Source organism: Papio anubis, chromosome 18 (genome assembly GCF_008728515.1).
Source record: "Papio anubis isolate 15944 chromosome 18, Panubis1.0, whole genome shotgun sequence".
Classification (NCBI taxonomy): domain Eukaryota; kingdom Metazoa; phylum Chordata; class Mammalia; order Primates; family Cercopithecidae; genus Papio; species Papio anubis.
Window position 1 is genome coordinate 54977583 of NC_044993.1, and position 15119 is coordinate 54992701.

General features: G+C 46.4%; 1 protein-coding gene across 1 annotated transcript in view; it reads left to right on the forward strand.

The window, feature by feature from the left end:
• The first annotated feature begins 3417 nt into the window (after nucleotides 1–3417).
• Nucleotides 3418–15119, forward strand: part of GPR139 (G protein-coupled receptor 139) — a 42141-nt gene continuing 30439 nt past the window's right edge. The window contains exon 1 of the mRNA XM_003916618.5: nucleotides 3418–3655. Within this exon, the coding sequence (XP_003916667.1) occupies nucleotides 3529–3655 (127 nt within the window). The 5' untranslated portion in view covers nucleotides 3418–3528. The remainder of the gene's footprint in view (nucleotides 3656–15119) is intronic.

The following is a 15119-nucleotide window of genomic DNA, read 5'->3' on the forward strand; positions in this document are numbered from 1 at the left end:
CTGTCTCCTAAGCTGAACTGGCTTCCTGGATGTGTGACCTATGTAGTCACTGAAGGCCCTATGCTTGGAAGGGCTCCATGCTTGGTTTAATGCTCTACTCTTGGTGTCTTGAAATTCTTAATAATTTTTGAACAAGAGACCTTGCATTTTTATTTTGCATTGGGACTTGCAAATTATGTGGTTGGTCCTGACCAGAGTATGTTATGTGTCCAGTAAAATTATGTTGAAAGAATGAGTAAGTGAATGAATTCAGCCAACCACTGTTGTTGAACTGAGTCTGCCATTGTCATACAGAACCAATCAAGTGGATCAGCCCCTTGAGCAAAATTAAAAGACTTTTGTTGTTAACTCATCCTGCCCATTCCCTGGGACTTAGGAACACTCAAAGCTTGACCTAAGTCTTTGAAGATCTCATCCAGGCCAGGTGCATTGGCTCATGACCATAATCCCAGCACTTTAAGAGGCTGAGGCAGGAGTTTGAAACAAGTCCGCGCCATAGAGTGAGACCCATCTCTTAAAAAAAAAAAAAAAAAAACTTCTCATCCAAACTATCCATTTTCCAGGAAGCTTGGACCTTGACAAACTGCTAGTGTTCCTGATGGAGCCAGCAGAGGACCCAATCCAATTCCCCATTCTCCAGAACCGCAGTCTGCACCGTTCACACCACGCCCCTCTTTTTCTCCCAGCTCAGCATTCCCAGGACAAAGGCATACCTGGTTTCTTTCATCCCCATTTTACAGATGGAGAAATAAAGGCTCGGACACAATAAGGTCCATCAAGATTTCCCATGCAACCCAGTCCCTCTGCCTAGTTAAGTCTGTAGTTCTGTGAAGAGTCTCTAACTAGAGCCCCAGAATTCAAACCACTCAAATCGTTTTTGGAGTGACTAGTCATATATGATCATTATATGCTAAATCCCCCCAACCCCAACAGCATTCTGAGACCCTGGCCTGCAAGGACAAGCAAAGGTAAACTCATCTCCCCGCAGGCCCTGAGTGCTGAGTCCTTTCATTCTTTCAACGTCTATTGAGAGTCTGCAGCATGCAGGCACCGTGTGAAGCTGAGATGCAACCAGGAACAACACAGACAAAAGGCCCTGCCTTTCTAAGAGAAAGTAAAATAAATAAATACAATGTGTATGGTCTGCTGATGGTGCTATACACTATGCAGAAGAATTAAGCAGGGAGGGACAGAGGATGTGAATACTTTGAGGTGGGAGAGGAATGGAGATTTCAACAGGGAGGAGTGTAGAGATTTCAATGGTAAATAGGATTATAAGGGAAAGCTTCAAAGAGAAAAGGACACATAAGCAAAGACCCTAAGAAGGTGAGGAAACAGCTTCCTGCAGCTGTGCAGAGGAAGAGCATCCCAGGCAAAGGGAATGGCCAGTGCAAAAGCCCGGAAGCCTTATCCATCATTCACAATGCAGAGGGCATCTCTGAAGAGACTAGGAGGGCTTTGTCAGATCACATACATTTCCCCCCGCCCCTGGCTAGCCCCAGCTTCTCATCTCAGTCTAACCGCCTGCAGACCAATCCAATCTATAGGTTTTTGAACAATTATTTATTGAGCTTCTACAATGGCCAGCCACTGCTTTATTCATCATTGCAGCGGTGTTCTTGTTTTCTTTGTGTTTGCAGTAGTCATATTTAATCGAGAGAGGTCACAATAAAATTTCAGCATCTAATGGGGTCTGAAATCTCAGCCCTGGCCTCACTGGGCTGGGTCCATGTGACTCTGTAATCTGCCCTTTTGTGGGGCCACGTGCCTCCTTGCTTACTACAGACCCAGCTAGATCCAGTAGATGCCCCCCTTATGCAGACTGTCTGGCTCTGTATGCTTTGGAGATTTCCACTCTGCCCTAGAGTGTCCTCCATCCCTGCCTAGGGTAACCCCTAATAAAGACAAGAACTAGATACATGCTCTTTGCTAGTCTTGAGGGCCAGGGGTCCGCTCCACGTTGGGAGACCTGGAAGAGGCTGGGGAAAGCTCAGCCAGTTACTTCTCTCCAGGAATGGATGTGATAGAGGGGTGAGGGGCGTTGGGAAGCAGTGGGGGCGGGGTCTTAGGCTTCTCAGACCCATCACAGCTCTTTGCATAGGCAGCTGCTACAGTCTGCTCCTGGGGATGCCTGGCCTGGGTACTCCTGCAGAATCTTTAACTCTCTCACACTCACTGTCTTGAGCCCCAGACAGATCTCTCTCTCTCTCTCTCTCTCTCTCTCTGTCTGTCTGTCTGTCTCCCCTCTCTCCTAAAGTCTGTGGTGGCCACACAGGGAACCCTCCACCTGCCTGCCCTGAGGAAAAATGACCACCCACCCACACATTGCTTGGATCCCACCTGCTTTACCAATGCTACCCTTCACACAACCTTCAAGCACTCTAGACAAGCCCCCATGTCTCCCACGTGCGTTTGTGCAAGTTTGGAGTGCCCTGTGAGTGTGGTCTTGTGCACGGTGATGAGGATGCCTGCGTGTTTTCAAGGATCTGGGTGTGGGATGGGAGGGCATCCGCGTGCATGAGTGAGAGTGTGAGTACACCGCATGCCTGGGTATTGTGTGTCTTTGTGTGAGCGTGGGCGAGTGCGTGTTTGAGTGGCTGCAACATCCTTATCCCTGACTGAAGGGCGGCATGCAGGAGGGGCTTCTCTTAGCCAGTCTGTATCCTCTTCAAACGCACTCCAGTTAGGGGACAGTCCACCGGCGGCCACCCCCAGAGTCGCCACACACACGCACAGGGATGCACGCACCCCTCTTTCCAGAGCCAGCAAGCTCAGCTCCACTGGTCCAGGAAAACCGTCAACCCTTTAGCATCCTCGCTGCTCCAACAGCCCCACCCCTTCCCCCGTTCTTTGCCCTAGGTGTCGAATCCTCTCTCTGGAGATGGACTGGAAGCATTGGCAAGGGGCAAGAGAGGTGGCTGCGAGGAGAGTGGAGAAAGGCAAACTGAGGACACGCTGGAGGAGTGAAGAGCCGCTGCGGGAGAGGCAGATCCCACCCACACCACGCCCCTCCCTCGGGGTTGGAGATGGGGGTAGCCTATTTTCCACCCCGGTCTTCCTTCGGGGTTCCCAGGTCTAACTGCATCTTCTCCCCTGAAACTGGAGCCAAGCGAGGCGGCTGGGACCCCCTCCTCTCCCGCATCCCTCCCACCCCACACAGACTCCGCGTCCAGGCAGCCGCTGATTGGCTGCGGGGAGCGGCGTCCCAGCCCCCCGGCTTTGAGGCGGGAGTGGAGCGGGTCCGAGGTGGGAGGCGCACAGACGGGCTCCGGGAGCCCCTCCCGAGGCCCCGCGCCGCGCGCCCCGCACCCTGCGCCCCGCGCCCTGCGGGAGGGCTGAGCCGGGACTCCAGGCGGGCAGGTGCGGAGCGAGGAGAGGGGATCACAGCCAAGGGTAGGAGCCAGTCCTGCGGTGAGAGAGGCGCTGCTGCTCCAGCTGCTGCCTCCGCCGCCGCCGCCACCGAGCCGGCGACCAGAGTCGGGCTGGCAGGCCGGGCGCGAAGCGGCGAGGGGAGCGAGGGGCGCGCTCATGGAGCACACGCACGCCCACCTCGCAGCCAACAGCTCGCTGTCTTGGTGGTCCCCCGGCTCGGCCTGCGGCCTGGGCTTCGTGCCCGTGGTCTACTACAGCCTCTTGCTGTGCCTCGGTTTACCAGGTGAGGGGCGTGGGGGAGAGGGAGGGAAGTCAGGAACCCCAAGTGCCAGGTAACCCTGCCCAGAATCCCCCGTCCTCCCCCGTGCGTTCCCTGGCACCCACTCGGAAAAAGTTTAAGCTTTAAGGTCAACTGCGGAGATTTCCACATGGGGGGAGGAAGTTGCGTGCCCTGGCTGGGGACCGTGTGTGTGTGTGTGTGTGTGTGTGTGTGTGTGTGTGTGTTTCATGACTGTGACGGCGGGCGATGGGCTTGGCGTGTGAGCGCGGATTCGAAGGTGCATTTGTGCGCGCGTCTGGAGGGGGCGGTTTTCATGGGGTCGGCGCGTAGAGGGCTGTGTGTGTGTTTGGCTTGACTGCATGTTCTGGACAGAAGGCTTCGCGGAGGCTTCCCTTCTCCCGTAGCCCCGGCACGTCCACCCCACTTGGGGCACCTCTGCCTCTCTGCCTGACACGAAATGAAGCTGGAGACCCTGACACTGAGCACTCTCTTGCTCGGGGAGGTGGGGGGGCACTGAGATGGAGAAAGGATGCCTAGCAAGAAAAGGGTCTCCCAGCTGGCTAAGGAGAACCAGGAGTTGGCTCTGGGACCGTGCCCTGGCCAGGGCAAGGGTGCAGAGACACACAGGGCAGCCTGCGGTGACTGCCACCTCAGGGGGTCACAGTCTCCTTGAGGACATGGCTGGCCCCCTGGCTTGGCCTCCAGGTTTACCCACCCTGGGCAGCTCACGCTGCTGCGGATGTCTGGCTGGTCTCACATCTTAATGTCCTTTTCAAAGTGTGGCTGAGACTTGTGCTGAATTCCTGAAGAGAGCTGAGCTGCCGAGAAGGAGGGAGTGCTTGCCTGGGCTGTGTGCAAGAGAGAGGGAGAGAGACAGGTTTTTTCCTGGGGCTCCAGCTTTGGGTGGACCCACCTCACAGGCAGTCTCGGTGGCAGATAGATTCCTAAAGATTACTTGCCTGCAGAGAGGAGAGAGGGACTGAAAGAAGCGGAGATAAAGAGAGGAAAAAAATCCAGTGTACACCCTAAAATCTTAGCATCATCTCGCTAGTCATCTCTTAGTCTGCGAACCTTAGCATCTTGCTATCCTGGGAACTTGGGAGCTGGATTTCTGAGACCCTGGCTGAGATTTCCTTTCCAAAACATTCAACTTGGCAGTCAGGGCCCCTGATGAGATTGCTTCAATAAATCCCCCCTCTCGAATTTGGCAGGCATGAGAAAGAGCAAGTTTACTAATGTGTGAGCCTCTCTCCCCCAGTCCCTGATGAGGCTTTTATTCCTAACTAATCGCCCCGACTGCCCTAGGAGAGCAGCTCAGCCTCTGATTTGCCCTGCCAGGGTGGTAGCACATGTCCTGTAATTACCTTGAGCTGGGATTGATTTCAGTCCAGGTTCTACCTCCCCTCTTCAGCCCTTCGGAGCTTCTCTCCCCAGAGCACTGCTTTGGGAAATGAGTTTTTGAGAAGGTTGGTTATTTGGTGATGCTTGCTGAACCGGAAAAGTGTCAGAACCTCTTTCCCCCTCAGCATTCCCATCAGAACGCCCCCACCCCACAATCCACCCACCCTTGCACCTCTTCTACCGAGTGAGGTAGCCACTCACTCACTATCCCAGGCTTTTCTAATGAAACCATTTAAGGGACAGAGACAAAGACAAGCAGAGGTTGACCCTTCAAGAGTTCAAAGCAGGGACAAGAGGATGAAGAAAATGAAGAAAAGCTTAGACCTTCAAAGACCTCAAGGTGGAAGCCAAGGTACCTCACACCTTCACGTCCCAACTCCTATGCCAGTTAGGGCCTTCCTAACACATAGCATTGACATCTACCGTATGCCAGGCACTGTGCTAGCCACAGGCTTAGCCCAGAGCTTGAGAACTTAAAAGCATGAAGCTAGGGTTAGGATTTGGCTGTTGTTGACGTCTTCATATCCTCAACTAATAGTTTTGGCCACTGTGGTATGCCAAGTATTAACTGGGTGTCAAAAGGACACAAAGACTCCTAGGATGCAGTCTCTGAGTTCCAGGAGCTCCCAGATGGAAGCACATGATTCCAGAGGCAAAAGATGGATGCATAAGGACCTAGCAATCTAGAGAAGAATGGTTGGGGAGGCCAGGCTTATCCAAAAGCCTTGGTCTGTTAGCAGTTTCGTTAACAGCCCACAAGGCTGGTTCAAAGGTGAATTCTTTAAGTCATTCTCTTAAAACCATAAGGGGAGACAAGTATGTCCTGGCAATGAAGAGTGAGTGTTAATCCGGGTTCTGCTGGGGTTAGGTTGCAGGCTTTTAATGTCTCTGTGCCTCAGTTTCCACAACTGTAAAGTGGGAATTAGGAGAATAGCTATCCCCTGGAGTGGTGTTGAGAAGTAAGGATGTTGCTGGAGATGATGGCACAAGTGAAACGCTCGCCTTGGTGCCTGACATTCATTGATTGACACTGCACGGCTGCAGTCATAGTTATTATGAAGCCGATCAGGTCGTAAGGAGGGGGGTCTGCTTGATCAGCCCCACCAGTGACCAGAGGAGGGACTGAGATACACAGAATAAAGCATTCAGGTCAGCATGTAACTCCGCGTGTTGAGCTTACCACAGTGGTCCCCACCCATCACCTCCCCTCCCCAGCCACCAGCAATTAGCAAACTCTCATTACTCCACCACTGACTGGGAGACGCAGCTTTGCTGGGTGTGGAGTAACAGACCGCAGGCCTTGCTCATATTGTTGAAAACTGAGATTTTAAATGAATCACTATTCCTGGCAGTGGACTCACCCCAAGTTTCCCAAATTCTCGCAGTAGTGGTTGGAGACGTGGGTGGGGACTAAGGGATGGATGGGGAGCGCCTGAATGTTTAGCAACAGCAGAGCTAGTATCACAGGAACGTGGTGGATGTCTCTGACTACCTTCAGTCTCTAGGTTGGGAGGTAGAGCTAGGGGATTGCCCCAGACAGTCTAATTTTTAACTGGTTGGTGTAGGATCGAAGGAATTCTAATGCAAAATATGGGTACAGCTTCACCACTTAAGAACTCTCCACCTCTCTTCACCATAATTTTCCCCATCTGCAAAATGGGGGTAACAGCAGTACCTGTTACCCACACAGGTGGTATATATTAAATAAGATCATCTACGTAAAAATGACTTAGCACAGTGCCTTGTCTGAGAAAAGCACTTATTCCTCACTCAGTGAGTTCTCCATACCGGATCTCTGTCACCTATATTATTGCACTTAATCCCTGCCACACCTCTGTGACCTATGCCTGTCTTCGAACTCATTTTACAGTGAACAAACTGAGACTCAGAAAAACGGAGCATCTTATCTATGGTCGCACAGTCAGGTCAGCATGCAAACATACTGTCTTATTAAATAGTGCAATAAAGCAAGCAGTGCAATTTCATTGTGTGGCTTTGCCTTCATTACCGCCAGGCAGTTGTTTGAACTAACCTCGGTCCCTCATTTCTGTGCTCCGTGGAGAAAATCGGTGTCCCACCTGTTCCTAAAACTCCACCTCTTTCCCTCTTTCCTCCTCCTTTCTAAGTAAGCGAGATGTTTCTCACTTCTTGAGACACACAAAATAAGTCAGCAGAGCCAAAAAGGAAGGATTGGGACACTCATTGGGCCAACTGGAATGAGACAGTGCAAAAGAGACAGCAATGCAGGAGAAAATGATGAACTTGAGCCCCTGGGGGAAGAGAGTAAGAGGGAGGATAGGTGAACCAGCTTGATAAGGAAGGAGCAGCGTGAAATTAAACTGAGACTTGAGAGATTTTTTTAAAATTACCTTCTAAAGAGTGCCATGGATGTGCAGAAAGACAAGGTGAGGAAAGAGATGATGGTTTGAAACTGAATGCTGCCCAGCAGAAGGATGCATTTCTGCCACTGCCAAGTGAGGATGATAACATCTGTAACATCTGCCTTTGAGGGTTGGTGCAAGATGAAGGCAGATGATGAGTCTGTAGCCTGGCAGATAGTAAATAAGCCTGACGCATGGTAGTTACCATTGTTGTTCACTAGAAGTAGAAAACTGGTGACCTGTCAGCTGGACTGAGGCCTGCAGATATGTTTTCTTTACCGTGTAAACATTTTTAATGAGAGAAAATGGAATAAACAGGTTAAAGGGACACACTCTGGAGCCGAACCTCTGGGGTCTGAGTCCTGGCTGTGCTGCTTACAAGTTATGTGACCTCGGGCTAGTGACTTTAACAAGTTTGTGCCTCAGTTTCTCTGTTTAAACTGGGGGTGATTATAAGAATAGTCTACACTTCATAGGGTTGCTGTGAAGATTAAACGGGCTGAGCACTGAGCGCAATGCCTGGAATATGGTAAGCACTCTATAAGTTATTTTTTCATCATTTAAAAATTAGGAAAAAGTCCCAGCTCACTTTGTGACACCAGCTTTATCAAAACCAGACAAAGACATTACAAAAAAAGAAAACTACAACCAAATGTTCCTCATGAACATAGACACGAAAATCATCAACAAAATATTAGCAATTTGAATCCAGCAATATATAAGAGGAATAACAAATCAGAATCAACTTGAGTTTATCCCAGGAATACAACACTGGCTCGACATGTGAAAATCACTCAGTATAACTAATCATATTAACAAACTAAAAAAAAATTTAAAGCCATATGATCCATCTCAATAGATGCAGAAGAAGCATTTGACAAAATTTAACATCCATTTGTGATAAAAACTCATCAAACTAGAAAGAGAAAAACAACCTATTTAACTTGATAAAGGGCATGTATAAATAATTTACATGTTACAACACATTTAAAGATAAAAAAAACTGAATGCTTTTTCCCTAAGATCTAGAACAAGGCAAGGATGACTGCTCTCACCACTACTATTAAACATCATACTGGAAGAAGTCCTAGCCAGTGCAATAAGGCAAGAAAAAGAAATAAAATTTATACAGAAAGAAAGAAATTAACTAGTTTTGGTTCACAGATGATACAATGGCCTTCCTAGAAAATCACAAAGACTCCATACCAAAAAAACTCCTAAGAACTAATAAGTGAGTTCAGCATGTTTGCAGGATACATGGTTAGTATGTAAAAACCTATTGTATTTTTATATACTACCAATGAACAATTTGAAATCAAAAATTGGAAATTTTATAAAATAGATTTCCAAGTTCCCTTAAAAACACCAGAAGAACTGACATTAGATTCACATGCCCGGAAGGCAGCAATTTTCTGAAGCTAAGGAATAGCTGCTTGCTTTATTTTATTTTTCCTTTCTTCTTCTTTTTTTTTTTTTTTTTTTGCATCGAATAGATAATGATATTCATGTGACTCAAAACCTAAAAATAGGCCGGGCACGGTGGCTCACGCCTGTAATCCCAGCTCTCAGGGAGGCAGAGGCGGGAGGATAGCTTGAGCCCAGGAGTTCGAGACCTGCCTGGGTAATATAGCGAGACCCCGTTCTCCACAAAAAGGAAAAAAAAAAAAAAAAAAAAAAAAAAAAAAAAAAACCCTAAAAATATAAAAAGGTACACATTGGAAAGTCTCCCTTCCATCACTTTCTCCTGTTCACCACTTCTCAAATCCACCACCAAAGAGGTAACCACTGTTATTAGTGTTTTAGTTTCTTATGTATTCTTTCAGGGTATCTTCATGCATATCAAAGAAAATATGAATTATGGACTTCAACTCTCCCTTTTTTTCACTGTCCCCAAAATGAGCACATTATACACATTGTCCTACATTTACTCTTTTTCCTCTTAATATATTAATCATCCATGATGGTCTATATAAAGCTTTCACATTCTTTTACACAGCTGTATTGTATTCCATTGTGTATTTGAATCATAGTTTCTTGGTTGGCTGCCCCCCTTTCAAAGGCACATAGGCACTCCAATTCCTTTTTTTTTTTTTTTTTTTTTTTTTTTTGAGATGGAGTTTTGCTTTAGTTGCCCAGGCTGGAGTGCAATGGCATAATCTTGGCTCACCGCAACCTCTACCTCCTGGGTTCAAGCAATTCTTCTTCCTCAGCCTCCCGAGTAGCTGAGATTACAGGCATGCACCACCACGCCTGGCTAATTTTGTATTTTTAGTAGAGACGGGGTTTCTCCACATTGGTCAGGCTGGTCTCGAACTCCCGACCTCGGCACTCCAATTCTGAATAGTCCCTAAAGGTGTGCCTAATTGACCTCTGTAACCTGTATGACTCATCCTTACGCACATTTGACTATAGGAATCCTATTATAGCAGTGAGAAAAAGAGCACTTCATTATTCCAGGTTTGCTCTGGCAATAATTCACTATGTGACCTCGGCCAAGTTATTCTCAATGGGTCTCTCAAAGGCCCAGGAGAGCCAGGTTCTGCTGTGTTGCCGTAGTTGGAGACATGGCCCTATGGACAGGACATGAGCATAGACCAATGATGTAGCTATGCTGGAGGCTGCCTGGGCTGGCTTTGGTCTGGGGTCCAGTACAGCACTTTTGTAGTTTTCGCTCCTGCTTAGTTTTTGTAACGATCATGTTAGTTTTGTTTTGTGAGGTTGAGTGTAAAATATATTGCTTCGGAACTGGTCGTGGATTTAAATTCTGTATCTTAACCGTGTTTGCTATGTGATCGCAGGTATAACACTTCACCTCTCTGAGCCCCGGTTTTCCCATCCGCAAGAAAGTGGGCAGTTGAGTTTAGCAGTTAAGCAGTGGTCTCTGAAGTCAAACTGACTGGCTTTGAATCCTGCTCCCCTGACTACGAATCTGTGACCTTGGGCACATTTTTCACCCTCTCTGAGCCTCAGTTTCTTTGGCTGTGAGATGGAATAACAATACTTCTCTCATTGGGCTGTTTTGGGGGTTAAATGAAATTATAAAATGCTTAGCACTATTCTTGGCACGTGTTCACTCTCACATAAAGTAAGAGTTCAGTAAATGCTATTAACCTTCTGTGCCCTGGATTGGTTGCTGTGGCGATTAGAAATAAAATATGAAAAGGCTTCTCACAGTGCCTTCCACATTGTAGGAGCTCGGCGAATAGTAACTCGCATTGTTTTATTGTCTAACATGTCCACATGCTCAAGCCTTGTAAATGCCCTGTAGCCACACATCACTCTGTACATAGGTCTTTTCCATGAATCCACGATTTCACTCAAAGTGGAAATGAAATAACATACCCTGACAAACTAGAAGAGAATGATCCAATGGATTAAGCAATCAATTCCATCATAAGCCTAGGGAATTTGTCCCCCTAAAAGAGTTGCCTGTGATTCAGTGAAACGCCCAGAAATAATATCAGTGCAGAACATGAAATGGCCTTCAGCTACAGCTGGCAGAGACTGACAAGCACCACCAGCAAGGTTGTCCTGGATACTGCAGTCAGAATCATGAACAGAAAGGGTCCTGCCTCTGAACCTCCATGTGGATCTGAAACGTATTGGCAAATGGTGATAGCCAGTGCCAGCCCCACAGAGGGCACCATGAAATGATAGTGGCCAGGTGTCTTGAATTCAAATATTTAAACGGAGCAATCAGATAATGCAAATGAACAAAGTAGTCTAGTTTTTAAGAAATGCTTCACTTACCCAAAGAATCATGCTTCTCTGCTGTTTTTCTGAGAGCTTGTGGCTCTCCTCATCTCTTATTTTCTCTCAGTTATAGAAACAGATGTACAAAACAAACTAAAAAACCCCAAACTATTCCTCTTAATAATTGCTAACACACTTATAGTGCTTACTATGTACTAAGCATTCTTCAAAACACTTCAAATGCATTAACTTATTTAACTTTTTTTTGAGACAGTCTCACTGTGTCGCCCATACTGGAGTGTGGAGTGCAGTGGCACGATTTCAGCTCACTGCAAGCTCCATCTCTCAGGTTCAAGCGATTCCCGTCTCAGCCTCCCAAGCAGCCGGAATTACAGCCGTGCGCAACCATGCCCGGCTTATTCTTTGCGTTTTTAGTAGAGATGGGGTTTCACCATTTTGGCCAGGCTGATCTCAAACTCCTGGCCTCAAGTGATCCGCCCACCCCGGCTTCCCACAGTGCTGGGATTACAGGTGTGAGCCTCTGCGCCTGGCCTCATTTAACTTATAATGATTCTTTGACGATTCTTTGAGGCATATATACATTACACCCGTTTTTCAGGTGAGAACTTTGAGACACTTCCCCAAGGTCACACAGGGAAGAAATGAGAGGGCAGTATTCAGTACTGCTTCTCAGCTTTCATATCAGAAAGCAGCAGCAAATGCTCCTCAATGATAACCAACATTCAGACCAGGTAGAGAGAAGTGGGAGTGACCACAACAGGAAAGCTAGGGACTGAGGGAGCTAGAAAGTGCCACTGCCACTCCGCTTTCCAGCCAGTGGTTCGGTGTTGCCAAGTTGTTCAAAAAAATCTAGAAATCTAGATTTTCATATGAAATGTCCGTTGTTTCACATGTTGGCAACTAATTCAAAAATTTCAAAAACACTATGTGAGCCAACACTTTGTGAGCCAAACCAAACATATCTGCAGACTTGATATGGCCCACCACGCTGCCAATTCACAAACTCAGGGGTTGGAAAAGCTGCAAGAAGCACCAAAAAACACCAATGGAGTTACAGGGGTGGAGAAAAAAAAGAAGAAGAATCTAGAGGGAGGACTGAGGAAAAACAGGGATGGAGACACAGAGAAATATGTGGCTAAAGTGGAAAAGCATGCCAACCCATGAAACCAGGGATTTGGGATAACCTGGAATAAAGAACTCCAAAAAATACCACAAATTGCATGCTAACAACACCTTGAAACACAAATCCACCATTTTGCGGGGGGAACAGGAAGTGTCCTTACAACCTGCCAGCATGGTGGATCAGGATGTAGGCTCCGTGGTCCCCAGACCTGCGTTCAAATTCCAGCCTCATCGTTTCCTATTAATGGGGCTCTGGCAAGTGGCTTCACCCTTTCTGAGCCTCAGTGTTCCTATCTGCAGTTCCTTTCTCACAGGATTCATGGTGTGGCTGAAATGAGAAAATTCAGCGTTGCGTGGGGCACAATGTCTGGTACTAGCCATTACTATGTGCTAAGAATTCTTCAAAACACTTCAAATGCATTAACTTATTTAACTTTTTTTGTTGTTCTTTGAGACAGAGTCCCAGTGTGTTGCCTAGGCTGGAGTGTGGAGTGCAGTGGTGCCATTTCAGTTCACTGCAAGCTCCACCTCCCAGGTTCAAGTGATTCTCCTGCCTCAGCCTCCCAAGTAGCTGGAATTACAGTCACCATCCCCAGCTAATTTTTTGTGTTTTTGGTAGAGACAGGGTTTCACCATGTTGGCCAGGCTGGTCTTGAACTCCCGGTCTCAAGTGATCCACCCACCTCGGCTTCCCAGAGTACTGGGATTACAGGTGTGAGCAGTAATGGCTGCCGTGTTTTCTATGAGCCCAAACATCCCCATTTTATGAAATGAGGAATCTGCAGAGCTAGGAGTGTGATATGGTTGAAGTTTGTGTCCCCACCCAAATCTCATCTTGAATTGTAATCTCCAGGTGTTTAGGGAGAGACCTGACGGAAAATTATTAGATTAAGGGGTGGTTTCCCCCATGCTTTTCTCATGATAGAAAGTGAGTTATCATAAGATCCAACGGTTTTATAACACAGTTTTCCCTGCTCTTGCTAGCTCTCTCTTTCCTGCCGCCATGTGAAGTAGGTCTTTGCTTCCCCTTCGCCTTCCACCATGATTGTAAGTTTCCTGAGGCCTCCTCAGCCATGTGGAACTGTGAGTCAATTAAATCTCTTTCCTTTATAAATTACCTAGTCTCAGGTATGTCTTTGTAGCAGTGTGAGAATGGACTAATACAGAATGGCAGAGTCTTAACCAGAACTTACTTTTCCCAAGTCTCAGTTCACTTTTCACGAAATCACACTGCTAGCAGTCTCTTAGGAGGAAGCAAAAGAATAGGAGTAAAGGAAAAAGAGGCTGGGAGATTTGAGAGCTCAGAATGATTGTCTAGATATTTTTGGTTTGTTTTGTTGGTATATAGGATTATTTTAGGTGGTACAAGTCTGTAGCATTGAATCTCTTTTCAGCTGTCTTAATCCTTCTGATTCCATGAAAGGGAAAGGTTCAGCTTGGTGCTAGTGTATGTTTAACACCTTTTTAAATATGTGCTAAATCTCCCTCTTTTTCTTTTTTTTCAGACAGGGGCTCACTCTGTTGCCCAGGCTGGAGTGCAGTGGCTCACTCATAGCTCACTGCAGCCTTGAACTCCTGGGCTCAAGTGATCCTCCCATCTCAGCCTCCTGAGTAGCTAGGACTACAGGCACATTCCACTGCACTCAGTTTAAATCTCTCTTTTGAATAGACACAGAGCAAGCCTTGGGCTCAGACCTTGGCAGGCAGCAGCACCTAGCTGGAGTTTAATGTGACTCTTGTATTGTCATTGTATTTCTGTTTAAGGCTACCTCCTGTTTACAACGGGGAAAGGAGGCTGATTTTTGATCTGGGGTGGTTATATACATGTACCGTCCAATAGAATAACCACTAGCTGCATGTAGCTAGTGAGCATTTGACATTTCACTAGTGCAACTGTGGAACTGAAATTTTTATTTTTTATTTCATTTCACTTCAATTAATTTACAACTAAAATCGCATACTCAATTCAGTTAGCAGAAAATGACTGTATACTTGGAACAATTTGAGTATGTGAATCTACTATTTCAATCATACATTTTATGACATCTAAATAGAAGTCAGAGACTTCCAATGAAAATTTATCATCCATAGAGATATGTGCTGGAAGCGTGAAATGCACATTAGATTTTTAAGATTTAGCATGAAAAAAAGTGAAATATCTCATCGATAATTTACATAAATTACATTTTGGATGTACATAGTTAAATAAAATATATTGTTAAAATTACCTTCTGCTTCTTTTTACTTTATTAATGTGGCTACTAGGAAAATTTTAATTGCATATGTGACTCATATTTATATTGGGCAGCAAAATTATATAAAGTGTAAATTTAAGGGAAAAAAGGCAAATCACTTTCAAACAAAATGCTAAATAAAATGATAGTACTGGTGACACAAGAACGCAGCAAAAATCACAAAGTTGATGGGTGTCTTCGTCTGTTTGGGCTGCTGTAACAAAGTACCATAGACTAGGGTGCTTATATACCACAGAAATTTACATCTCGCAGTTCTGAAAGCTCAAAGTCTGAGATCTGGGAGCCACAGCAGTCAGGCTCTGGGAAAGGCCCTCTTCCAGGTTGCAGATTCCTGACTTCTTGTTGTATCCTCTTACGGGGGAAAGAGAGGAAGAGAGCCCTCTGGAGTCCCTTTTATAAAGGCACTAATTCCATTCATAAAGGCTCCATCTCAGGACCTAATCAATTCCCAAAAGCCCCATTTCCTAATCTCATCACATTGGGGGTTAGGACTTCAAAATACAAGTTCAGTGGGGAACACATTCAATCCTTTGCAGTAGGACAATCACTAAAGTCTGGGGAACACTGTTCTAATATAATGTCCTTTTTAAAAAG